At 44.4% G+C, this 27,747-nt stretch overlaps 1 protein-coding gene across 1 annotated transcript in view; it reads left to right on the top strand.

The window, feature by feature from the left end:
- Positions 1-27,747, top strand: part of LOC126188129 (glutamate receptor 1-like) — a 559,761-nt gene that overhangs the window by 369,484 nt on the left and 162,530 nt on the right. Inside the window, exon 5 of the mRNA XM_049929607.1 lies at positions 440-572. Coding sequence (XP_049785564.1) covers positions 440-572 — 133 coding nt within the window. The remainder of the gene's footprint in view (positions 1-439; positions 573-27,747) is intronic.

Here is a 27,747-nt window from a genome sequence, read left to right as displayed (position 1 = left end):
AGAACTTGATTCTAAAATTGGTTACATCTCGAATAGCTTACTCTACCCTTGTGGAGAAGAATAAAAGGTATTACAAGAAAAATAAAATCGCCTGTGTCTGCTATTTGTAAGCTAAGTTATTTATAAGCCAATTTATTTGCGACCTAAAGCCTCTTTATTACTAAGCGATTAGCTGCGGCTTCTGAAGTTCGACATTCGATTCACAGGAACTACCTTAGGATGTTCTGTCTAGAAACTGCCTGGAACATAGTCTGCTCAATCGTTTAGGTCAACCTTGAGGCTGAGCTAAAACATGAACAGCGACGATTATACACAAGCCGCTGAAGCAAACGTTGTTCCTCATTATTTTATTATGTCATGTTTGCTGTTCAATGCCCTAGCCACATCAGTTGTCAGTAACATCTTCAGGTCCACAGCTGAATCGTTCTCCTGTTTTCAGGTCTGCTGAGGCTACAGAACATCTACCAGAACCTGCGTCCTGGTCCGAAGGCTCTCAACGTAGCGGCCGTGAAGCGCGTCCAGAACGCGTCGGAAGCCATCGACTACCTGCACAGCCTGGAGGAGGTCAGCAGGTACTGCGGCATGCCAGAACTACTCAGCAATGCCATAGCCTTTTACAGGGTATACCCTTGCCACATGTATGTAAAATGCTTGCCTATTCATTGGAGAAACTGCCGTCGAGGGAACACGCAAATCCATACATATCATAAAAATATGTGAAGCTGGTGTCCGAAAGAACAGATATTATCAGCGACCATGCTGCTGTCTTAGAATGAAATGATAATTAAATCAAGACCCTAAGCTGTCGAAAGGCATTGATATACATCAATGGGGACAGCTGAAAATGTGTTCCCCGACCAGGACTCAAACACGGGATCTCCTGCTTACATGGCAGACACTCTGCCCATCTGAGCCACCAAGGACAAAGAGGATAGTGCAACTGCTGGGATTTATCCCTTGCACGCTCCCCGTGAGACCCACATTCCCAACTTAATGTCCACACACTATATTCGTAGTGCCCCTGCAAGTTACACTCACTACTCGCGGCAGACAATCTTACCGAGTCCCGTAAGAGTTCGGGCAATGCGTGCACATCCAGCACAGAAGAAGGTCAATGGCCAGTTAGCCTTAACTATATAAGATGGTATCTGTTCTTTCGGACATGTCCGAAAGAATACATACCATCGGTGACCATGTAGCTCCCTTGGAATGAAATGATAATTAAATCAAGCTGTCGACAGGCGGTGATATACATCAATGGAGGCGGTTGAAAATGTGTGCCCCGACCAGGACTCGAACACGGGATCTCCTGCTTACATGGCAGACACTCTATCCATCTGAGCCACCGAGGGCACAGAGCATAGTGCAACTGCTGGGATTTATCCCTTGCACAGTCCCCGTGAGACCCACATTCCCAACTTAATGTCCACACACTACATTCGTAGTGGCCCTGCCCATTACACTCATTTTATGAAGATGGTATGTGTTCTTTCGGACATGTCCGAGAGAACAGATACCATCTTCATACAGTTAAGGCTAACCGGCCATTGACCTTCTTCTTCTGTGCGGATGCACACACATTGCCCGAACTCTTACGGGACTTGGTAAGATTGTCTGCCGCGAGTAATGAGTGTAATGGGCAGGGCCACTACGAATGTAGTGTGTGGACATTAAGTTGGGAATGTGGGTCTCATGGGGAGTGCGCAAAGGATAAATCCCTGCAGTCGCACTATCCTCTGTGCCCTCTGTGGCTCAAATGGATGACGGAATGTTAGCTCAGTGTGTTCGATCAGAGGGGGAAAAAAAAATTGAGTAAATGGATCAACTAAGAACTTCAACGGGTATCAGGGGACGTCCACCAGGAACAGATGCAACGAACTATGACAAAAAAAGATGCATAGAGAATCTGCCATGTAAGCAGGAGATCCCGGGTTCGAATCCCGGTCGGGGCACACATTTTCAACTGTCCCCGTTGATATACATCAACGCCTGTCGACAGCTTAGGGTTTTGATTTATTCATCATTTTATTATAAAAATGGATTTACATGTTTGTGTATGTACCACATCTCGCTATAAACCAGTGCAGTGATTTTAGACACACTTGGTACACATACCCCTTACTGTCACAAAACAATCGGTGTTCGGTTAAGAATCACCTGCCTCTCATAGTTCAGCGTTGACGTTAAAATTTATTAATTCTGTGCTACTAATTCTATTCGCAATAAATTTCACAGACAGTACTCAAATAGACCACTAAATGTATCTAAGAAGTTATATCATGGTACCACACATAATTTAGGATATGTCGTATCATAAACACTGTTGCGCGTGAAAATTTGCCACATTCTGCAAGACACTTAGATTCGTTACATATTTATTACTAACTCTATTCACAATAAATTTTTCATAGAGTATCTACACAAAAATATCAGCACACGGTCTGCTGCAGAGCGAAAATTTAATTCTCGAATTATCCACGTATGCCGCTGAATGAACCTACAAAATTATATTATTGTATGACACGTAGAGCAGGAGATACGGCCTCATAAACACAAAGCTGCGTAAGAAACTGCCGCATCATGCATGAAGGTTGAAAACATTCTTTCTTTACTACTAACACACTCCTACAGTCGAGCCATCTTTAAGAAATCCCTGACAGCTGCCAATGCTTTTGACAGCTTTCAGCTGCGAAGCAAAGGGTGCAGGCGAAAACAATGGCTTTCTACGGATCTATGAAGAGGCATTGCCATAGCGACGTTTAAAAATTCCAGTTCTACACACGCGAAACAGGTGTAACCGTACATTTGTATATAGCTCCTATTTCTTTGTACGACTGCTTCATAATTTAAAATGAGTTTTCACGAAAATATTGAATTTTTTTCGATATTACACTGCCAGTATATTTAATTTTTTTGTTCTCGTTTCTTGTAGAAGACAGGCAAAATGGATATCTGGGCAATGCCGCTTTTGTCAGTCAGGAGGTAATAAAGCTGCCTCACCATGAGCATTTTTTCCAAGCTGAGAGAGAGATACGACGAAGAATAATTCGAAATTATAACATTTTGAGAGAGCAGCGCTGATACATATTGCGTCGTGTAATTACACCTTATTGTTCCCGGTAGGTGAAAAGTCTTCTCCATTAGAATTGGCCAGAAAGTTCCCTGTCTGCATGGTTCTGGATCCCTATTCAGGTAGCTTACATAGCCACACATGCTGCTAGAATATTCCTCAACTGAGACACGTACAGTGGAGCGCATCCAATTTCGTTTCACGTATTTTCTATCGGAGACTGATCAGGTGATACTGTGAACAACGGTGAGCGTTTCTACGTTTTTGATGATCCTTACACATAGCTGCGTGTGACATAACCATCATTAACCTGACCTATTAGGCGTGTGCATAAGTTCGCAGCGTTTCTCCGTAAGTTTAATAACTACAAGAGATACATATAACACAGGTTTGAGTCATGAATAATATATTTTCCGTCAATATTTGCAGCAGCCTGCCAAATCTGGAGTAACTTTTCGATTCCGCAACTGTAGAAATCCATGATTTTAAGGCGAAGAAATCGTCGAGAAATGTTCGGAGCGCATTTTCACCCGAAAAAGAAACTGCCTGAAGACTGTTCGCTAGACCATGGAAAAGGTGAAAAGTCGGAGTGCGAAAATGATAATCGCAAAAATTAAGTTTTTTTTTTTTGCTGTCAATACTGTTTATGTCCATTTTTAAAGTACTCATATCCAACCGCTGTTCTCCTTGAGACATATTCTCAAAAATTACCCAAACAGAAGAATATCTGAGAAATGTTTCAACTTGCCCACTAGTGTCCACAGCTCCACTCACTATATCCAAATGACAAAGTAACAATTTGTAAACTCAAACAGCAACAGTGGATGACAAATAAAAAAAATGACAGTTGATAAATAAACACATAGCAGCCGGAATGCCAACACGCAAAACAAAAATGATACGAACTTATGCACCAACGTATTATTAGCCACGCCACCTCACAAAGTAAGTTTAGGGAAGCTGTGCACGGTTCTTAGCTATGAAAGGAGCAATATTGACACGAAACGTTACCCATGTCGGTCAACTCTAAGTACCTGACACGAGCTGCAGCTTTCCTGGCTATCTTTTCTTTTGCAGTTTCAATTAGACAATCTGAAATTTGAAATGAAGATGGAGACAGGCTGGTGATAAACCCTCCAATAGTTCGTAAAATCACAGTTACCGTAATCAAATAATAGTAATCGGCTAGTATATCGACTGTCACAAATTCGAATAGGCTCTGCCAGTAAATACATTTTGACAGAACTAATTAAAATTGTATACTTTTAAAGACATACGACTTAACAGATGTCCTTTCATCCTGTCCCTTCTCCTCCTCTGGGTTTTCCACATACTCCTTTCGTCTCTGATTCTGCTCAGCACCTTCACATTATTTACGATATCAGTCCACCTAATTTTCAACATTTGTTTGTAGCACCACATCTAAAATGGTTCGCGTCTCTTTTGTTCCGGTTTTCCACAGCCCATGTTTCCATACAATGCTGTGCTCCAGACGTACGTTCCCAAAAATCTGTTCATCAAACTAAGGCCTATGTTTGATACTAACATACTTCTCTTGGCCAGGAAAGCTCTTTTTGCCAGTGCTAGTTTACTTTTTATGTCCTCCTCGATAAGTCACTGGTTATTTTGCTGGCTAGGTAGCAGAATTCCAACTTCATCTATTTCGTGACCATCAATCCTGATGTTAGTTTTCTCGCCGTTCTCATTTCTGTTCATCCAACGAACGTGCCTTGATTTTTCTTTACTTTCGCTTTTCTTCCATTTACTCTCAATCCATATACTGTACCCATCAGACTGTTCATCTCATTCAGCAGATCATGTAATTTTTCTTCACTTCTGCTGTGGGTAGTACGGTCATCAGCGAATCGTATCATTGATATCCTTTCACTTCGAATACTAATTCCACTCCTGAACCTTTCTCTTATTTCTATTACTGATTCTTCGGTATTGAGATTGAACATTATGGGCAAAAGTCTATATCGCTGTCTTACACCCTTTATCATCTGAGCACTTCGTTCTTGGTCTTCCACTCTTTTTATTCCCTCTTGGCTTTTGTTCATGTTGCATTTTACCCATCTCTCTTTATAGATTACCCCGGCTTTCCTCGGAATGTCGAACATCATGCACCACTTGATACAGTCGAACGCTTTTCCAGGTTGACGAATCCAATGAACGTGCCTTGATTTTTCTTTAGTCTTGCTTCCAGTACAAACTGCAACGTCAGAATTGCCTCTCTGGTGCCTCTACCTTTCCTAAAGAGAATCTGATCGTCATTTAACTCATCCTCAATTTTCTTTTCCATTCATCTGTGTATTATTCTTGTAAGCACCTTTGATGCATGGGCCGTTAAGCTGATTATGCGATAATTCTCGCACTTGTCAGCTCTTGCAGTGTTCGGATTTGTGTGGATGGTATTTTTCCGAAAGTCAGATGTTATGTCACCATACTCATACATTCCAGAAACCAACGGAAATAGTCGTTTTGTCGCACTTCCCACAATGATTTTTAGAAATTCTGATGGAATGTTATCCATTCTTGCTGACTGATTTGATCTCATGTCCACCATAGATAGCTCTTTTAAATTCTGATTCTAATACTCGATCCACTATGTCTTACAAATTGACTCCCATTTCTTCAAATACCACATCAGACAAATCTTCCGATGCATAAATGCCTTCAACGTACCCTTTCCACCTGTCCGCACTCTCCTCTGCATTTAAGAGTAGAATTTCCGTTACACTCTTAACATGACAACCTTTGCTTTTAATTTCACCGAAGGTTGTTTTGACTTTCCTATATGCGAAGTCAGTCCTCCAGGCAATCTTTCTTTTTCGATTTCTTCACTTTTTCATGCAGCCATTTCATTCCTCAATGACTTGCATTTCTGTATTCCTGAATTTCCCTGTACATCTTTGTACTTCTTTCTTTCACCGATCAACTACAGTATTTCTTCGCAGTTACTTTCTTGTACATATGTTTTTTTTTCCAACCCCGGTTATTTCCATTTTTAGAAGTGGCCATTCCTCTTCATCTGTACTACCTGCAGAGCTACTACTTATTGTTCCATCTATAGCCTCACAGAGCTTCAAACGTATCCTCTCATTCCTTGGTACTTTCGTATCCCTCTTGCTAGCTTATTGATTCTTTTGAATTATGTCTTAAACTTCAGCCTACTCTTCATCACTACTACATTGTGATCTGAGTCTATATCGGCTCCTGGATACGCCTTACAATCCTGTATCTGATTTCGGAATCTCTCTCTGACCATGATGGAATCTAACTGAAATCTTCCCGTATCAGCCTGCATTTTCCAAGTATACCTCCACCGCTTGTGATTATTGAACAGAGATTCGCTGTTACTACAGAACTCAATTAGTCTATCACTTCGTCTGTCATTCCCAGTTCCAAGCTATATTCTCCTGTAACCGTTCATCTACTCCTTCCCCTACGACTGCATTCCAGACCCCCGTGACTATTTGTTTTCATCTCCCCTTACGTACTGTATTATCCTTTCAATGTCCTCACATACTTACTCTAGCTCTTCGTCTTGCGACGACTACGGAAACAAAGAAAGCTTCATCATAGGTTTAAGAGTAGCCGAATCATAGCTGATAAGGAAAAGCTGAACGAAGCGAAAAAGAGCGTAAAGAGAGCAATGAGAGAAGCATTCAACGAATTCGAACATAAAACATTGGCAAACAATCTAAACAAGAACCCTAAAAAGTTTTGGTCATATGTAAAATCGGTAAGCGGATCTAAATCCCCTATTCAGTCACTCGTTGACCACGATGGCACCGAAACAGAGGACGACCGAAGAAAGGCAGAAATACTGAATTCAGTGTTCCGAAACTGTTTCACTGCGGAAAATCGTAACACGGTCCCTGACTTCAGCCGTCGCACGGACGCCAAAATGGAAAATATTGAAATAAACGATATCGGAATTGAAAAACAACTGCTATCACTTAGTAGCGGAAAAGCATCCGGACCAGACGAGATACCCTTAAGATTCTACAGTGATTATGCTAAAGAACTTGCCCCCTTTCTATCAGCAATTTATCGTAGATCGCTGGAAGAACGTAAAGTACCTAGCGACTGGAAGAAAGCGCAGGTCGTTCCCATTTTCAAGAAGGGTCATAAATCAGATGCGAATAATTATAGGCCTATTTCGCTTACGTCAATCTGTTGTAGAATAATGGAACATGTTTTGTGTTCTCGTATTATGACGTTCTTAGATAATACAAATCTCCTTCATCATAACCAACATGGATTCCGCAAACAGAGATCATGTGAAACTCAGCTCGCCCTATTTGCCCAAGAAATTCACAGTGCCGTAGACACTGGCGAGCAGATTGATGCCGTATTCCTGGACTTCAGGAAGGCATTTGATACGGTTCCGCACTTACGTTTAGTGAAAAAAATACGAGCTTACGGAATATCGGACCAGGTTTGTGATTGGATTCAGGATTTCCTAGAAGAAAGAACACAACATGTCATTCTTAACGGTTCAAAATCTGCAGATGTAGAGGTAATTTCGGGAGTACCGCAAGGAAGCGTGATAGGACCTTTATTGTTTACAATATACATAAATGACTTAGTTGACAACATCGGTAGCTCCGTGAGGCTATTTGCAGATGACACGGTTGTCTACAAGAAAGTAGCAACATCAGAAGACTCGTACGTACTCCAGGAAGACCTGCAAAGGAGTAATGCATGGTGCGACAGCTGGCAGCTTTCCCTAAACGTAGATAAATGTAATATAATGCGCATACATAGGGGCAGAAATCCATTCCAGTACGATTATGCCATAGGTGGTAAATCATTGGAAGCGGTAACGACCGTAAAATACTTAGGAGTTACTATCCGGAGCGATCTGAAGTGGAATGATCACATAAAACAAATAGTGGGAAAAGCAGGCGCCAGGTTGAGATTCATAGGAAGAATTCTAAGAAAATGTGACTCATCGACGAAAGAAGTAGCTTACAAAACGCTTGTTCGTCCGATTCTTGAGTATTGCTCATCAGTATGGGACCCTTACCAGGTTGGATTAATAGAAGAGATAGACATGATCCAGCGAAAAGCAGCGTGATTCGTCATGGGGACATTTAGTCAGCGCGAGAGCGTTACGGAGATGCTGAACAAGCTCCAGTGGCGGACACTTCAAGAAAGGCGTTACGCAATACGGAGAGGTTTATTATCGAAATTACGAGAGAGCACATTCCGGGAAGAGATGGGCAACATATTACTACCGCCCACATATATCTCGCGTAATGATCACAACGAAAAGATCCGAGAAATTAGAGCAAATACGGAGACTTACAAGCAGTGGTTCTTCCCACGCACAATTCGTGAATGGAACAGGGAAGGGGGGATCAGATAGTGGTACAATAAGTACCCTCCGCCACACACCGTAAGGTGGCTCGCGGAGTATAGATGTAGATAGATGTAGATATATCTGAACACCCGCTGTAGGTGTTGATTTACTATCGATTCTAAGAAGAACAACGCTATCATTGAACTGTTCACAGTAACACACTCTCTGCCCTACCTTCTTATTCATATCGTATGCTACTCAATTTACATCATTCTCTGCTGCTGTTGATATTAATCTACACTTATCAGACAAGAAATCCTTGCCTTTTTTCCATTTTACTTTACTAACACGTACTATATATAGAGTGGGGCTTTGCAGTTCCCTTTTCAGATTTTCTAGCTTCCCTACCACGATCAAGCTTCTGATATTCCATGCCCCGACTGTAAACCGTTATCCTTTCATTGGTTATTCAGTCTTTTTCTCATGTTCGTTTCCGCCTTGGTAGTCCCCTCCCGGAGATCCGAGCGGAGGACTATTCTGGAATCTTTTGCCTGTGGAGGGATCGTCATGACATTTTTTTCAATTACGGGACACTTGTCCTGTGGATACACATTATATGACTTTAGTGCAGTGGTTTCCATTGCCTTCTGCGTCCTCACGTTGTTGATCATTGCTGATTCTTCCGCCTTTACGGGCAGTTTCCCACCCCAAGGACAAGAGAGTGCATTGAACCTATGTCTAGTAGTCCGCCCTCTTTGACAAGGCCTGTGGCAGGATGTCACTGACTTCATACGTCGTAAGTATTCGGCCGACAATGCTAATTATTAATCAAAATTTAAGCGCTGCGGGTTTCGAACCCCGTAAAAATGGTTCAAATGGCTCTGATCATTTTGGGACTTAACATCTGAGGTCATCAGTCCCCTAGAACCTAGAACTACTTAAACCTAACTAACCTAAGGGCATCACACACATCCATGTCCGAGGCAGGATTCGAACCTGCGACTGTAGCGGTCGCGCGGTTCCAGACTGAAGGGCCTAGAACAGATCGGCCACACCAGCCGGCGAACGCGGTACATATGCACAAAAAAAAATTTAATTTTAACTGAGGTAGTGAACTCATGGTAAGCGGTCTAGGATCATCGAAAGGGTTCTGAGTTCCTTAAAATATATTTTTAGTCACGAATTTTCACCAATTGAGCTTTAGGAAGCGCTGTCTCTGCGTCATGGGCACTCTACACTTAACTTGGAGATTATTCCATCGTGCCACCTGACGCCGTCAGAAACTTGCGAATTGTTGTCATACAAAATTCTTTTTAACTGCAAGTGAACCACGGAAATTTTTTTGGATACTGTAGGTATAACTTAAAATGTGGCGCATTTTTACGCAAAGTAATATAAAGCGAACTTGCGTAGGATCTGATATGATTGTGTGTTAACCTTATAGACTGAAACGCCCAAGAACCTGGAACACCTTCTTAATATCGTCTAGGGCATCCGCGAGCACACAGTAGTGCAGCAACACTACGTGGCATGGTCTCGACTTCTGTCTAAAGTAGTGCTGGAGGCAACTGACACCGTGAATCCTGCAGAGCTGTCCATAAACCGGTAAGAGTATGAGGGCGTGAAAAATCTCTTATGAACAGCACGTTGCAAGGCATCCCAGATACGCTCAATAATGTTCGTGTCTGGTGAGTGTGATGGCCAGCGGAGGTGTTTAAACTCGGTAGAGTGTTCCTGAAGCCACATGTGGCAATTCTGGACATGTGGGAAGGAGCAGAGTCCTGCTGGAATTGCCCCAGTCCACCGGAACGCACAGTGGACATGAAGGGACGCAGGTGATCAGACATGATGTTTACGTACGTGTCACCTGTCAGAGCCGTTTCTAGAAGTATCAGCCATCCCATATCACTCCAACTGCACACGCCCCACACCAGTACAGAGCCTCCACAAGCTCGAACAGTCCCTTGCTAACATGCAGGATTCTTGGGTTCATGAGGTTTCTTCCACACCCGTAAACGTCTATGCGCTCGATACAATTTGAAACGAGTCTCTTCCGACCAGGCAACATGTTTGCAGTCATCAACAGTCCAATGTCGGTGTTAACGGGTGTAGGCGAGACGTAAGGCAGTGTGTCGTGCAGTCATCAAGGGTACACGACTGTGCCATCGGCTCGGAAAGCCCCTATTGATGATGTTTCGTTGAGTGATTCGCACGCTGACACTTGTTGATGGCCCAGTAGTGTAATCTGCAGCAGTTTGCGGATGGCTTGAACTTCTGTCATGTTGAACGGTACTCTTCAGTCGTAGTTTTTCCCGTTTTTGCAGGATCTTTTTCCGGCGGCGGCGATGTCGGAGATTTGATGTTTTACCGGATTCCTGATATTCACGGTACACTCGTGAATTTGTAATACTGGAAAATCCCCACTTCACCGCTACCACGGAGATGCTGTGCCCCACTGATTGTTCGCCGACTATAGCACCACGTTCGAACTCACTTAAATCTTGATAACTGGCATTGTAGCAGCAGTAAGCCTTTTAACAACTCCTTCAGACGCTTGTTGTCTTATGTCGGCATTGCCGATCGCAGCGCCGTATTCTGCCTGTTTACATATCTATGTATTTGGCTCTGAGCACTATGGGACTTAACATCTATGGTCATCAGTCCCCTAGAACTTAGAACTACCTAAACCTAACTAACCTAAGGACAGCACACAACACCCAGCCATAACGAGGCAGAGAAAATCCCTGACCCCGCCGGGAATCGAACCCAGGAACCCGGGCGTGCGAAGCGAGAACGCTACCGCACGACCACGAGATGCGGGCAATATCTATGTATTTGAATACGCATGCGTATAACAGTTTCTTTGGCGCAAAAGTGTATTATGTGTACCTTTTTTTCTTTATATAGTGAAGTGCGTACACGTGTCGGAGTACGTAAAAAATTTCAAACGTCACACTGCTGTAACAGGGAAAATAAGGGAACCAGCGCAAAAATGCTCCTGACGGAGTACAAAAAAGAGCGAATATGCTTCTCGTTATAAGAGCCTCTCAGAAAATCGGGGAACCAGCTGCCTCAGTCTTCATTTCCTCTCCTTCACCAAAACTTTTGGCATGCGAACGTATTCGAGGTTTTTCGTGCTGAAAGTGGGTAGCGAGACAATGACGATAGAAGAGAGAGAACACAGTGCCATTGCCAGAGAAAGGGAGAGAAGACGTTGATGCTGGGAGAAAGTGGCAGTTAAAGGGAAGTAGAGATGTATGAAGACAATAGCAATCGGAGCCAAATGGAGAGGAGGTAATGATGGTCAGTGAGACACAGCGGCAGTAACAGAGAAAGATTGATGGAGATAGTAGCAGTGGGACCAAAAGAGGGAAGGGACAACGGAAATGAACGATGAGTGGAGAACATACAAAGGCTTGAGGTGTCGAGACTCCGACCTGAACCCCCAAACCGACAACCTTAAACACGAAAATGCTTTCCAAATTTCCCCCCATCCCTATCCCATGAGCTAAAGTTCCTGGTCTAGTGGTCAAAACGCCGAGCAAACCATTTCCAAGGACATGTGTGGAGAAGAGACTACGGTGGTTGTCAAGAAAGAATGCAGACTGTAAGCGAAGAAGGAAAAGACAGTGATAGAGAAAAAAAATGGAGCGGGGACAATGGCTATGTGACAGAGAGTGAAATTAACAGGGATGGAGACAGTGGCCAAGATGGGCGAGGAAGTCGGCGTAAGCATTGAAACAGCTGCTTTCCCATTTTTCTGTCAGAGTTAAAGAGGAATGTATTCGCTTTTCCTGTGCTACGATTGCTCCGACAGGAGTATTTTTCAGCTCGTTGAAGACATGAGTACACTCTCATCAGCTACGGCAAACATCGACTGAACACTCTTGTTACCTCGCTGAGGTACTGTGGTAACGAATTGATAGAGTTATGGTGGCAACCTTCTGATTGTGGAACTAAACCGTCCCACTGGCTGCAGCATGTATAACTACAATAATGTCAACGTATCAGTAAACAGTTTCACATCTATAATTTTCACTTTTGTGTGCTATTCTGCTTTGCAAACTGCTGCCTATAACAGTCGTTTCTGGGCTGCTTATACAGAGTGCGGCAGAACGACTAATCAGTTTTAAGGAGCAATAAAAAGTAAATATGGATGTGTTGAGCAAAAATATTTTTTATTTTCTAAATTAGTACAATATAGAATTTTACATTCATTTAGTTTTGAAAATGATGTTCTCAAGATGGCGGCCGTTAGCATCAATACATTGTTGTAGACGATCCCTGACGTTTCGAGCAGCTCTTGCACACATATGGCGCGGTATGGCATTCACTTCTTCAATAATCCGTTCTTTTAACTCTGGAATGGTGTGAGAGAGGCTTTTGAAAACCCTTTCTTCAGATACTCCTAAAGAAAGTCGTCACAAATGCTAAAATCTGGTGACCGCGCATGCCACCCGACATCACCCCTCAAAGAGACGAGGCGTCCCAGAAACATTTCTCTCAAAACATCAAGTGAAATTCGAGATGAGTGAGCAGTAGCTCCATCCTGTTGGAACCACAAGACCCCCAGTCCATGTTCTTCAACAGTCTCGTCCGTTGTGGGTTGCAGAAAATTTTGCAACGTTGCAACATAACGCGTGGCATTCACTGTCACGACGACTCCTTCCTCCTCAAAAAAAGTAAGGGCCTACCATGTCAAATTGTGATATGGAACACCACACGATCACTTTAGGAGAATGTTGCGGGTCTTTCATGAATAATTCGGGGATTATTTTCAGCTCAGTAGCGAAAGTTTTGCTTATTCACGCACCCATTAAGATGAAAATATGCTCTGTCACTACTCTGAAGTAACTGCATTCGGAGGGATCTGCTCACACGGATTTTGACGGTTGGCGTAGTCTGCTGGGCGTAATTCTTGAGCAATCATTATTCGCTTTGCAGAATCCTTTTCAAACTGCGGTCTGAAATCCCCAATGCAACAGCATGTCGTCGAGCCGAACGTCGCGGCGATTGTTCAGCTGCTGTTTTCACCCACTGCACATTTTGTGGCATTCTGATGGATCTGCGTCGGCCATGTGTATCTATTCTTAATGTGCTACCAGTTTCCTCCAATTGCCGAAACCAGGACCGAATTGTGTTTGCATTAGGAGCGCCATTGTTGATTGGAATACTGAACTGTTGCCTAAAAGCTCGATGTATAGCGATCACAGATCTGTTATTTTCATAATAAGTGCGAACGGCAAAACAACGATGTGCTCCAGTCCAGACCATGTTTTCTACTGAAATGATGTCAGCGACTGAACAAAGGCAGACCACGTGCAACTGCCTACCCCCACCACAGCCCCAGCGGTAATTGATAGAAACTGCTTAGTCGGTTCTGCTACACCTTGTATTAACCAATACGTCGGTTGAAGATGAAAGAAATAGAAAGGTGCTTCTTCTATAATAGGCAAACTGGACGTTTGACTACTAACAACAGTTCTACATCTATGTACGTTCTTACTCCACAAGCTATCATCGGGGAAGGGTACATTGTATTTCTACTAGTCATTCTCATTCCTCTTCCACTCAAAAATGGGGCAAGGGGAAAGTGACAATCTGTATGCCTGTAATCCTGTCCTTGTGACTCCGCGAGGACAGCTGCGTCTCCATCTTGTGTCTTAATTTGAAAATTGAACCTGAAACCTACAATCCGACGTATTGAATCTGTGATCGCAGAATAATGGTTCAAATGGCTCTGAGCACTATGGGACTTAACATCTGTGGTCATCAGTCCCCTAGAACTTAGAAATAATTAAACCTAACTAACCTAAGGACATCACACACATCCATGCCCGAGGCAGGATTCGAACCTGCGACCGTAGCAGTCCCGCGGTTCCGGACTGCAGCGCCAGAACCGCTAGACCACCGCGGCCGGCTCGCAGAATAATACCAGCCTAACAAATGTTGGCAATAATTTGTACCAAGACGAAATAAATTTTGCGAATATAAATAAAGTCCACCTTTAAGTTCAGAAGAGAGCTGCTTGTAATGAGTGTTTACTTCACTACAGCATAATGTTAGGCTAGGCCTATGAGATCGCAAGCCCAGCTTATCACGTGACTAGTATAGAAGCTTACTCTTTGCAGCTATTATTTTAATGACGATTACACTGAAACGTTGGTCTTCTCATTTATGTAAATAATGACAGCGGTATACGAAAACAAACACATATTCAAATTCTGTTTTGTTATTTCAGTTTCCGCAACAGCACGTTACTCCTACACAGTTTCAGAAATGCTTTTAGCTTTTTACGAAAATTACGCTGTAGCTCCCATTTAATTTAAAGTAAAAATACACAGTCCACAGATAATATCTTATTCCAATAGTAGTACTAAGAAATCGCTTGACCAGTGATCTTCCTTTTTGTACACAGACTCACTCACGAGACAGTCAGGAAATCTTTGTAATTATCTTTAATGTAAAAAAATAAGTTATTTAAAAGCGTTTGAAACTTCTTGACACGTTATCAAAATGTCAAAGGGGTTACCACCAGACGACATACTAATGGATTCACACGTACTTTCTTTCCTTAATTTTTGACATCTCATAAACGAGAAAATGAATGAATATTGACAGAAAAGCAATTTTTATTATACAGTCCTGGTGTTTACGCCAGTACTATTGCTTCATCTCTTGTCCACTTATAGACACGCTGTTTTATCTTTCGACATCTGCTCAATCACGTATTAACATCTGAAATCATGTAAAAAGATTTGCTACTTCTAAGACTATTTTTCAATACAATTGATATGTTGCTTGAAAGGTTGGCCGTTACGATGAACCACTTGTCGATTGTGGAGTGAAGAAATTTCGACTGCCAAACCATTACTTGTTTCTGTCAAAACCGGAGACTACAATGCTCACCGTATGGAAGGTGGTCCTCCATATTATGTAACTGTTCAAATGATGCAGCACCATGCAGTTAAATATTAGCGCTCGGCAGAATTGTACCCCGCGAGATCCTGACATGTCGTTTGTTAAGTATATCGCATAGCTTGCTCAAAGTCTGGCAATACGAACCGCGCAAAAAACATTTGTCACAAACTGCTTGTTTGCTAACGTGTGAGGGTTTACGCGATACCGAGCGAGGTGGCGCAGTGGTTAGCGCACTGGACTCGCATTCGGAAGGACGAGGATTCAAACCCGTATCCGGCCATCGCGATTTAGGTCTTTCGTGATTTTCTTAAATCGCTTCAGGCAAACGCCGGGATGATTCCTTTGAAAGGGCGCGGCCGACTTCCTTCCCCGTCCTTCCCTCATCCGCTAGGACTGTTGAATTCTCTGTTTAGTCCCCTCTTTCAAATCAACCAACTAGTTTCCGTGATTTCGTGGAACGGAAACAGAAAACGATAGGCTAAGTCTTATGACAAGTTTGTTTGTGTGGCCAACATATGCAGAAAACACAGAAATATTTGTTTTGATGTAAAAACCGCCTTTTGTTGCTGCCACGTATTTTATTTCTTCCAGACGCATTTCTCCTTTTACTTTAAGGCGTCTTCAATGGACTCTAGAAAGTTTTGTTTTTGTGAGCAATATTTGTAGATTATAAAACTGAACCGTTTTAAAATACACAAATATTGCGTATATAAAGAAAGCTATATCTTTCTAGATGCCACTAAAAATGCCTTGAAGTAAAAGACGAAACGGGTCTGGAAGAAATAAAATACACTGCAGCAAGAAAAGGCACAATCACCGTAGGAAAAAGGAAAAAAAAATAGAGTAGTCTCAAAGTTTTGTGCAGTGGTAGAGAGGTGTGGGATGAACAACATACTAAAATTCCTAACCTTGTGGTCAGAGCATCGGGGTCACTTTTTAAAATTTTTCTTGAGTAACTCTAAAACGAAGGCATGTAAAGAAAAATATTTCTCAGTACAAAATGAAACTACATTACTCTTTCTACAAAAAATATTCCTTTGAAAGGACACAGCCGACTTCCTTCCTCGTCCTTCCGTCATCCGCTCCAGGCCATCTCCTGCAACTGGATTGTCAGACGTTTCAGTCGTCATTGGAACGCTGTGCACGAGGTGGTCGCTACGTTGAAGCTCACACCCATCTCACTCATCGACTAAGGCCCTCCTGAGAGCATACAGTACTTATGCATCCAGTATGAACGAAGGCAGTAAACTTGGGCGAGGGGGCAAGGTGAGCTGGACTTCACTCGTAAAGCTGTTTTATCAAAACAACAGTAACAGTCCTGCAGCTTTTGGCGAGTGTCGACGAGTTAAAGAAATATGGAGAGGTCCTCTTTCCGCATGTCTGAGGAGCTATAATCAACTGGCGATTTGGGAACAGCTTCAGAGAGTGGCCGACAGCCAACTGCCTCAAAAATTGTTGAGGAAGATACTGTTGCCAAATCTGACAACGCTGGACACAACGTGCTATCTTCAAGCAGTGCACGAGGTGCGTCACGACACATCAACACTCCACGGACCACAGTTCGAAAACATGTTTCGGGCAGCAGTAGAGCAATCTGTAGTGCCGTTCCAAGCTGTCGAAGATACAGATGATCGTCACGATCAGCAACGTTCGTAAACTGGAAAGTAAACATGGTACGCAATTAATAAAAGTTACCCTCATGTGTAGAAATAAAAACGTGTTTCTTTCAATGGTTTATTCATTATTTTTCTTCCACATGTCCTTCATTAATGTTACCACAGAATTTCATTGTCCTGTGATCTCTAATTCTTCATGGGACTGTCTCAAGTAGGGCAGGTTTAATTATAACCATCCTGTAGATACAGACTACCCGTTCGGCCTGTTCCAGAAAACGATACTGCGATTAAAGGTACCCTCTTGAATACTTACACGTAGTAAAGATAATAGAAAGAGGCAGTGCATTTCTGACCCTTGCTGCATTCATAAATTAACAGCAGTTAGGAGAACCCGTCGCAGAATTGGGTAAAAAGTTGAAAACCTCTTTATCTGACGGCTTATCTACTCCGATGTCAGTTTTGTCTGCCGGGAGGAAATCTGCATCGGTGAATACCGATGGGTCCGTGGGCCATATTCCAGTAGCTTCGAAACCTTTAATAGCAGTTTTCACTGTTGGACTTCTAATGAAAAGTGAACCAAAAAGCGTTGAAATTTGAAAGAGAGTTACGACTTCCCTGGGTTGCTTCGAAGCCATTTTCAAAGCTCGTCACTATAATGAAGACTTAAAGACTTCATAAAAGAAACATCAAGCGGCTGAAGTCTGTGAGAGCAATGTGGTGGTAAACATAGCAACGAAACGCCACTATCTCTCGCGTAGATTATATCGTCAATGTTATTGGTACGTGTTGAGCGGCCATCTAATATAAGAGGAACTGGGAGGTCTTTTGAAGCCTTAGAAAATCCCACAAATATTCGAGATCATAGAAAGAATGACTCTGTGGTCATCCATCCGGTACTGTGGACATCAGCCCAACCTCCTGGTGGCAGTCCTAACTCAAATTCTTTCTTCTTGGAGGCATGTAAGCTCCGCTTTCTGACATACAAATGAGGCAAGTTACAGTTTCGCCCCTTTCTACAGATGTTAGCGATCGTTCTTGACGTTTCCCCTAGCAAGCTATGATCTTTGACTGGTTTTTAGGATTAACCGAAACGTCTGTTTCTTCACAATTAAATATTTGAGAATCCATTAGTTCGTGTTTGTCAGTTACATTTGGCAGTAACGAAAAAAACCCATCGACAGCTACTTTATTTAAATCCACGGCTCTTGCACCAGATGTTGCTTTGGGTTTGCGAACAGATAAAGTAGGACGTCTTTTAAGGAATCCGTTGGCTGAATCTTCGCCTGCAATTTCATTTTAAAATCTATGAACAATGTCATTTCTTACAGGTAACTGATTAACTTGGTTACGCAAGTATTTGATTGTTAAGCCGAATAACCTAGCCTCCAACCTTTTTAAGTACTTAGCGAGCTAAAGTTCCTATTCTACTGTAAATATGTTTTTAAACTTTCCAGCCATTTTATCAATTTTGTAGTCAGGGTTTTCCCGTCTCTTTTTAACGTGTCTTTCCAGAGCACTCTGGGGAAAGTCAAATTGGTTTGAAGCCTTCAAATATCCACAAAGGCCAGAATTAACCGCCTCCACAGCATTGATCATGACTGCCTATTTGTTTTTCTCTTATATACTCGAACGACCTGAAATCGAAAGAGAAACAGATTAGGAGCCTAATAAAGCGATCTCTTTGTTAAAAATGAAGCTGGGCAGAATGGGGTACTTCCCCATTCCGTCCCAGATACGTGATTTAGGTTATGGAGGTAAGGCCACTAAACAAAGATACGAAAACAAACATTTAACCGCATAAAACTAAAGATTATTGAGAGCAAAAATCAGCACAACGAAAACTTCACGATCCAGCACTTACGAAAACCAAACAAACATGGCTGCCTAGGTTGAGCAGTAACTGTCTGAACTGGTTCTACTTACTGCCGATCGTTGGCAGCACCTCCTTGACACGAAAACACGTACATCTTCATTCTGCCCCTGTACCCCGTTCTACCCTGGGTTACACTATATAAATCTGATCGAGAAAATTAGCGTAATTAACGAAGTAATGATAGACAAATAGTTCGGGTGAGGTAGCGAAATCTCCTAATTGACCAGATTGTGCCGCCTTTCTTGCGAGACAGGGGACGGTTTCGGACAACAGGATCGACCACTCGGCTAGTTCCCTGCCAGGATGAAATGTCTCACACTGAGGGCTGAGTCATAAAGGGTACATCCTGAGTTATTTATTTGACAGACTTGATATGGAACGGTGAGACGTTAATATGGAAACACCAGGAGTAATACATTCTTGAACATGGATGCAGATTCTCGCCAAACCTGCAGGTTTCGCTGTTGTATTTGACAACGAACAACGCCTGTGCAACGTTTTCGTCCTTGCAACTGTCAGTTGTGGCCAGAACAGAGTTGGGTGTTGTTGTGAGTGCATTATTTCGGAGCTAATACCAAATGAATTCGAACGTGGGCAAATTGTTGGTGTTGGTATGGTGATTGCTTCCATAACCAAGGCAGACGAAGTGTTTCGAGTTTGAAGAGAGACCGTATGGAAAATTTATATCACGCATAGGGAAAGCGGAGGACATCATCCACCAAGTCACCAACGCGGACCAAAGCCTCTACTGAGTGATCGTGACAGATGGTCATTGAGGAGGATTGTGCCGAAAAATAATAGAACGACAGGTGCAAAAGTCACTGTTGAGCTGAATGTCACCCTCTCGAACATTGTCATTATCAAGACAACATGAGCTCCATAACCAGGGAACTGCAGGGCAAGCGGGGATTCCAAACTCACTAATCAGTCACGTAACAGAAAAACATGGTGCCGAAGCCACAAAACCTGGACTACGGAGCAATGGATTCAAAAAATGGCTCCAAGCACTATGGGACTTAACAACTGAGCTCATCACTCCCCTAGACTTAGAACTACTGAAACCTAACTAAGGACATCACACACATCCATGCCCGAGGCAGGATTCGAACCTGCAACCGCAGCAGCCGCGTGGTTCCCGACTGAAGTGCCTAGAACCGCTCAGCCACAGCGGCCGGCTGGAGCAATGGAAGAAAGTCATTTTATTGGAAGAGTCTTGTTTCACATTTCTCCAACCCCTGGTCGAGATTACATCCTATGAATGAAACATGATTTGGGTAGCTATGTAACCCCAGGCTACCTTACAATGTCGCGATATGGCCAAGCACTTTGTGACAGTTTTATCTGATCAGATTCATATCATGTTTGTTACCACCACGCTGGTGTTGTGTTCGAATACGACAAGATACCTGTGCATACAGCTAGCATAGCCCAGAACTGTATCTGTGTGCATGACAATGAACTGACGAACTGTCGCATCTTCCATGGCCACCACACTCGTCAGAAATGTTATTGAGTTTTTGTCGTCTGCCTCGGATAGAAGAGTGCGTGCTTCTCATCCATCTCCACCATCGTTACATCTACATCTACATCGATGCACAGCAAGCCAACGTACGGCGTGTTGCGGAGGGCACACTGTACCATTGCTATTCATTTCATTTCCTGTGCCACTCGCAAACAGAAAAAAGGAACTAAAGTAAATCTCCGCCCGAACAGGGCACGAAGACCAACGGTAGCGACCGCCTGTCGTGTCATCCTCAGCGCGCAGGCGTCATTGGATGCGGATTTGGAGGGCTTGTGGTCAGCACACCGGTCTCCCGGCCGTAGGTCAGTTTACGAGACCGGAGCCGCTACTTCTCAGTCAAGGAGCTCCTTAGTTTGCCTCACAAGGACTGACTGCACCCCGCGTGCCAACAGCGCTCGGCAGACCAGATAGTCACCCATCCAAGTGCTAACCTAGCCCCACAGCACTTATCATCGGTGATCTGACGCGAACCGGTGTTACCACTGCGGCAAAAAGTGAGCATCAGAAAAACGACTATCTATACGCCTTCGTACGAGCCCTAATGCGTTAACTTCTGGATCCTTATGCGCAATGTACACTCCTGGAAATGGAAAAAAGAACACATTGACACCGGTGTGTCAGACCCACCATACTTGCTCCGGACCCTGCGAGAGGGCTGTACAAGCAATGATCACACGCACGGCACAGCGGACACACCAGGAACCGCGGTGTTGGCCGTCGAATCGCGCTAGCTGCGCAGCATTTGTGCACCGCCGCCGTCAGTGTCAGCCAGTTTGCCGTGGCATACGGAGCTCCATCGCAGTCTTTAACACTGGTAGCATGCCGCGACAGCGTGGACGTGAACCGTATGTGCAGTTGACGGACTTTGAGCGAGGGCGTATAGTGGGCATGCGGGAGGCCGGGTGGACGTACCGCCGAATTGCTCAACACGTGGGGCGTGAGGTCTCCACAGTACATCGATGTTGTCGCCAGTGGTCGGCGGAAGGTGCACGTGCCCGTCGACCTGGGACCGGACCGCAGCGACACACGGATGCACGCCAAGACCGTAGAATCCTACGCAGTGCCGTAGGGAACCGCACCGCCACTTCCCAGCAAATTAGGGACACTGTTGCTCCTGGGGTATCGGCGAGGACCATTCGCAACCGTCTCCATGAAGCTGGGCTACGGTCCCGCACACCGTTAGGCCGTCTTCCGCTCACGCCCCAACATCGTGCAGCCCGCCTCCAGTGGTGTTGCGACAGGCGTGAATGGAGGGACGAATGGAGACGTGTCGTCTTCAGCGATGAGAGTCGCTTCTGCCTTGGTGCCAATGATGGTCGTATGCGTGTTTGGCGCCGTGCAGGTGAGCGCCACAATCAGGACTGCATACGACCGAGGCACACAGGGCCAACACCCGGCATCATGGTGTGGGGAGCGATCTCCTACACTGGCCGTACACCACTGGTGATCTTCGAGGGGACACTGAATAGTGCACGGTACATCCAAACCGTCATCGAACCCATCGTTCTACCATTCCTAGACCGGCAAGGGAACTTGCTGTTCCAACAGGACAATGCACGTCCGCATGTATCCCGTGCCACCCAACGTGCTCTAGAAGGTGTAAGTCAACTACCCTGGCCAGCAAGATCTCCGGATCTGTCCCCCATTGAGCATGTTTGGGACTGGATGAAGCGTCGTCTCGCGCGGTCTGCACGTCCAGCACGAACGCTGGTCCAACTGAGGCGCCAGGTGGAAATGGCATGGCAAGCCGTTCCACAGGACTACATCCAGCATCTCTACGATCGTCGCCATGGGAGAATAGCAGCCTGCATTGCTGCGAAAGGTGGATATACACTGTACTAGTGCCGACATTGTGCATGCTCTGTTGCCTGTGTCTATGTGCCTGTGGTTCTGTCAGTGTGATCATGTGATGTATCTGACCCCAGGAATGTGTCAATAAAGTTTCCCCTTCCTGGGACAATGAATTCACGGTGTTCTTATTTCAATTGCCAGGAGTGTATATTGATGGCAATAGAATCGTACGGCAGTCAGCTTTAAATGCCACTTCTCTAAGTTTTTTCAATAGTGTTTCCCGATAAGAATTTCGCCTTCCTTACCGGGATTCCCATTTGAGCTCCCTCAAGCAACTCCGTAACATTCACGTGTTGTTCGAACCTACCAGTAATAAATCTAGCAGCCGGCCTCTGATTTGCTTCGATGTCTTCCTTCAGTGCGACCTGGTACTGATGTCAAACACTCGAGCAGTACACAGGAACAGGTCACAACAGCGTCCTATATGCAGTCTCCTTTACAGGTGAAGCACTCTTTCCAATAAACCGAAGTCAACCATCCGCCTTCCCCACCACAGTTCTCACAAGCTCATTCCACCTCTTATGTCTTTGCAACGTTACGCCCAGATATTTCAACGATGTGACTGTGTAAAACAGGACATAAGTAATACTGTATCCGAACATCACAGGTTTGATCTTCCTACTCATCCGCATCAACTTATTTTCCACATTTATCGCTAGCTGCCATTCATCCCACGAATTGTTAATTTTTCTAAATCGTCACTCAACTTCGATACCTTACCATATACAACGGAATCATGAGCAAACAACCGAAGATTGCTGCCCACCCTGTTCGCCAAATTATTTATGTACACAGAGAACAAGAGTGGTCCTATCCCATTTCCCCGGGCCGCTCCTGACGGTACCCTTGTCTCTAATGGTTCAAATGGTTCAAATGACTGAGCACTATGGATCTGAGGTCATCAGTTCCCTAGACTTAGAACTGCTTAAATCTAACTAACCTAAGAACATCACACACATCCATGCCAGAGGCAGGATTCGAACCTGTGACCGTAGCAGCAGCGCGTTTCCGAACTGAAGCGCCTAGAACCGCTCGGTCACTAAGGCCGGCTGTCTCCAATGAACACTTGCCGTCGATGACAACGTACTGCGTCTTCGAGCTACTCACATATCTGTGAACTTATTCTACGTGCTCGTACCTTGGTTAAAGCCTGCAATGCGGCACTGTGTCAAATGCTTTCCGGAAATCTAGAAACATTGTATCTGCCTGTTGCTCTTCATCCTAAGTTCGCACTATATCAAGTAAGAAAAAGCCAAGCTGAATTTTGCAAGAGCAGTGCCTTGTAAAACCATGTTGATTCTTGTACATAAGCTTCTCAGTCTCAAGAAATATTATTGTATTCTACACTCCTGGAAATGGAAAAAAGAACACATTGACACCGGTGTGTCAGACCCACCATACTTGCTCCGGACACTGCGAGAGGGCTGTACAAGCAATGATCACACGCACGGCACAGCGGACACACCAGGAACCGCGGTGTTGGCCGTCGAATGGCGCTAGCTGCGCAGCATTTGTGCACCGCCGCCGTCAGTGTCAGCCAGTTTGCAGTGGCATACGGAGCTCCATCGCAGTCTTTAACACTGGTAGCATGCCGCGACAGCGTGGACGTGAACCGTATGTCCAGTTGACGGACTTTGAGCGAGGGCATATAGTGGGCATGCGGGAGGCCGGGTGGACGTACCGCCGAATTGCTCAACACGTGGGGCGTGAGGTCTCCACAGTACATCGATGTTGTCGCCAGTGGTCGGCGGAAGGTGCACGTGCCCGTCGACCTGGCACCGGACCGCAGCGACGCACGGATGCACGCCAAGACCGTAGGATCCTACGCAGTGCCGTAGGGGACCGCACCGCCACTTCCCAGCAAATTAGGGACACTGTTGCTCCTGGGGTATCGGCGAGGACCATTCGCAACCGTCTCCATGAAGCTGGGCTACGGTCCCGCACACCGTTAGGCCGTCTTCCGCTCACGCCCCAACATCGTGCAGCCCGCCTCCAGTAGTGTCGCGACAGGCGTGAATGGAGGGACGAATGGAGACGTGTCGTCTTCAGCGATGAGAGTCGCTTCTGCCTTGGTGCCAATGATGGTCGTATGCGTGTTTGGCGCCGTGCAGGTGAGCGCCACAATCAGGACTGCATACGACCGAGGCACACAGGGCCAACACCCGGCATCATGGCGTGGGGAGCGATCTCCTACACTGGCCGTACACCACTGGTGATCTTCGAGGGGACACTGAATAGTGCACGGTACATCCAAACCGTCACCGAACCCATCGTTCTACCATTCCTAGACCGGCAAGGGAACTTGCTGTTCCAACAGGACAATGCACGTCCGCATGTATCCCGTGCCACCCAACGTGCTCTAGAAGGTGTAAGTCAACTACCCTGGCCAGCAAGATCTCCGGATCTGTCCCCCATTGAGCATGTTTGGGACTGGATGAAGCGTCGTCTCACGCGGTCTGCACGTCCAGCACGAACGCTGGTCCAACTGAGGCGCCAGGTGGAAATGGCATGGCAAGCCGTTCCACAGGACTACATCCAGCATCTCTACGATCGTCTCCATGGGAGAATAGCAGCCTGCATTGCTGCGAAAGGTGGATATACACTGTACTAGTGCCGACATTGTGCATGCTCTGTTGCCTGTGTCTATGTGCCTGTGGTTCTGTCAGTGTGATCATGTGATGTATCTGACCCCAGGAATGTGTCAATAAAGTTTCCCCTTCCTGGGACAATGAATTCACGGTGTTCTTATTTCAATTTCCAGGAGTGTAAATTGCCACTGTATTGCAGGGAGAATGGTACAAGATTCCCCGGAAAACCGCACAGGACCTATATTTACGCATTCCGAACGGACTGGAAGCTGTTTTGAATGACAACGATTGCCCTACATCTTATTAACTATGATAATGTGTTTGTGGCTTTCGCTTATTTCTGTCCACCACCTGTACCTACCACGTCAACAGCTGTATACGTTAGATGGCTGAAAATAGCGTTCGTTTAGTGTCTGCGCATATTTCTGCTCCACACATGACGATTTATTCCACTGTGATTTATTCTATGCAGCGGTTGCGTAATAAATATCGAGATGAAAAATGTAATTACTCGTGTTTTCTCAGGTGATTTTCTTTTCCGTGCTGTATCCCAGTAGATAACTAGTAAAGAAATTGATGTGAGTATATGAATCATTCCAGCAGCACTACCCATATTCAGTTCCTAAACGCTGATTCTACCGTTATCACGTCTTTAAATACGCAAGGCAGCGTCACGAATGGTATATTACCTTGAAACAACTAAACTATTGGGCCACTGATACACAAAAATATTGGAAGCCTCTCTGCGTTGATACTCTTTACTCGGGATCTTACATTATTTTGATAAGCTCGTTTCCTTTGTATCAATTGATTTTGACACCTGGAAGTTAACGAGTCAAGCAGTTGAAGGAATGAAAAAAATACTCCAGGTTTTTCTTTAAATAACCCTGTCTTTTCACAGTTGATGGAAAAATCCCTTGCTGTCGTGAAGCAGTTGTTACGAAAAGTCAGGCGCGAACGATGTCTATTAAACTACAAAGTTGGTAATCCCACGAAACTTAGTACTGAGCAGCAGGCGACGCGCGAGTTTCATTCTTCGGCGCTGACAGACACATTTCTCTTCTTCCACTCTTTCACGTAATCTAGTTACTTGAAATGCAATTACCGAGGCACAAATTCCGTTTCAAAATCTCCATAGCTGGAGCGTGATGGGAAGTCTGTAAAGTACCTTTGTACTTTCGCGGCAGGCGGAGTCGTTTAATGGAAGACTGTTGTCAGATCGTTAATGAACTTAAAAAGTTGAAAGCAGAGTAGTGTAGCACTTGAATTAAACTCTCGTTTCTTTTATGCAGAGGTCCGCACTAATTGCCTCATTAATTTACTGGGCACTGACTGCTCTGAAAAAGGTAAAAAGGTAACGGAAGCTAATATAAAACAGCTGTTAGTTGTAAATATTTTCGAATGTTAAAGTATCGATTCTTTTTGATAAAATTTAAATTTGTTTCTAAAATATTAATAGGTCCAAAACAAAAATGAGACGAGAAGGAAACAAAATCTAGCGTCCAAGTACCTACGTTTGGCTGCCTTTCCATAGTGTAAATCAGTTTCTATCTGCTTCTTGCGTAATTACGCTACTGATTGAGCCCGTGGTAATATCTTCGATGTAAATGTGTCTCCCACGTATTTTTCAGTATCGTCAGCAGCCGAAGTTTGTGCGTTCTAATTACGTGAATATCGCTTAAATATTCTTAATTTACCAATCACCGACAAATAATGTATTACCTGCAGTTTGACTTGCTTAGTTAATGATGCCACGTCTTTGTAGTTGCATGTCACGTAAATATGACTGCTGCACCAGTATACTGTTGAAGACAACTACAGAAATGAATAATCCACGTACCATAACGGTATTTGTTAGAGCACTAAAATAAAAAATAGAACTCTAGTAGAAACGTATAGAAATAACTTTTTGGGATAGATAACTACCAATAATCAAATACACAACTTCACAACACAATCCAAATCTTATAGTTCTTTTACAAGTTCTATCTAACACGTTGTATTCCGTGACAATTTCCTGAATGTCCACTGTACTGGCGGTGGCACCGCTTACTGATGACTGCCGTTGGAGGTGACTCGCTGGCTTCTTGGCGTGCTCTTCAATCATGTACTTCCGTAAACCATCTGCGTTCACTGTGGGCTGAGTGTAGATTGATTGCAGAGGCACTGGTTATATAATCACGAGGGTCAGTACACTTGGTCTGCCTGATTGGATACCTCCATCCTCAATAACAGGCTGTCTGCTCATTGATTTCCCACACAATGTGTTGTCCTCCGGCTGTTGATTGGCGCATATGGAATGCGTGACTTGTAGTTCCGTCAGCAGTGGTGACCCCTTGTGGCGGCCTGGCTACCAGTCTTGTCGGCCAGCCGCATCTGTTGATTATGCAATCGGTCATACTGTGCCATACACGGGGATATCGGCCAACGAACGCCGGTGGACGTAACAGTCGAATAATTCTATATCAAAGGGTTAAGGCTCCTGTTGGAGAAAAAAAAAGACTAGTACGTTCCTCCTTAGTCCTTAATCATCATTCCGCCTTCCTCACCAAAACCTTGGCTACCTTATTCGCGCCCTTTTAACACATGAGATTCTAATTTCTTAAGCCTTTTTGCTGCCACCTACATATGTCTCCCTCCCAATACCGCCTTATTCGCCCCTGAATCAGAGTATATCCCACCAGCACTGTTTATTATCTCACTTAAACTCTCTCCTTTTGTCATTCCTTCTCACTGCCGCAGTCTTCTCACAAATTCCGGGGGTTCAACTTATTTTTTACCCTATTCTCGTGTATTTAAAATTTCGATCCACAAAGAGCCCTCCCCTATATATATATGTTAAAGTTCCCGGTCTCCACTGTTCTGTATTCTTTATTTACACAGTATACTGTTTAATTCCCATACTTCTATCTCCATTCATCTGTCTTTCTCTTTTACTGTCGTGTCTCTCACTGATCATCAATATGTCCTTCCTCTGTTTCGCACTACGATTGTC

The sequence above is a fragment of the Schistocerca cancellata genome, chromosome 5 (assembly GCF_023864275.1).
Source record: "Schistocerca cancellata isolate TAMUIC-IGC-003103 chromosome 5, iqSchCanc2.1, whole genome shotgun sequence".
In the NCBI taxonomy this organism is placed as follows: domain Eukaryota; kingdom Metazoa; phylum Arthropoda; class Insecta; order Orthoptera; family Acrididae; genus Schistocerca; species Schistocerca cancellata.
This window is presented reverse-complemented; position numbering and strand designations above follow the sequence as displayed.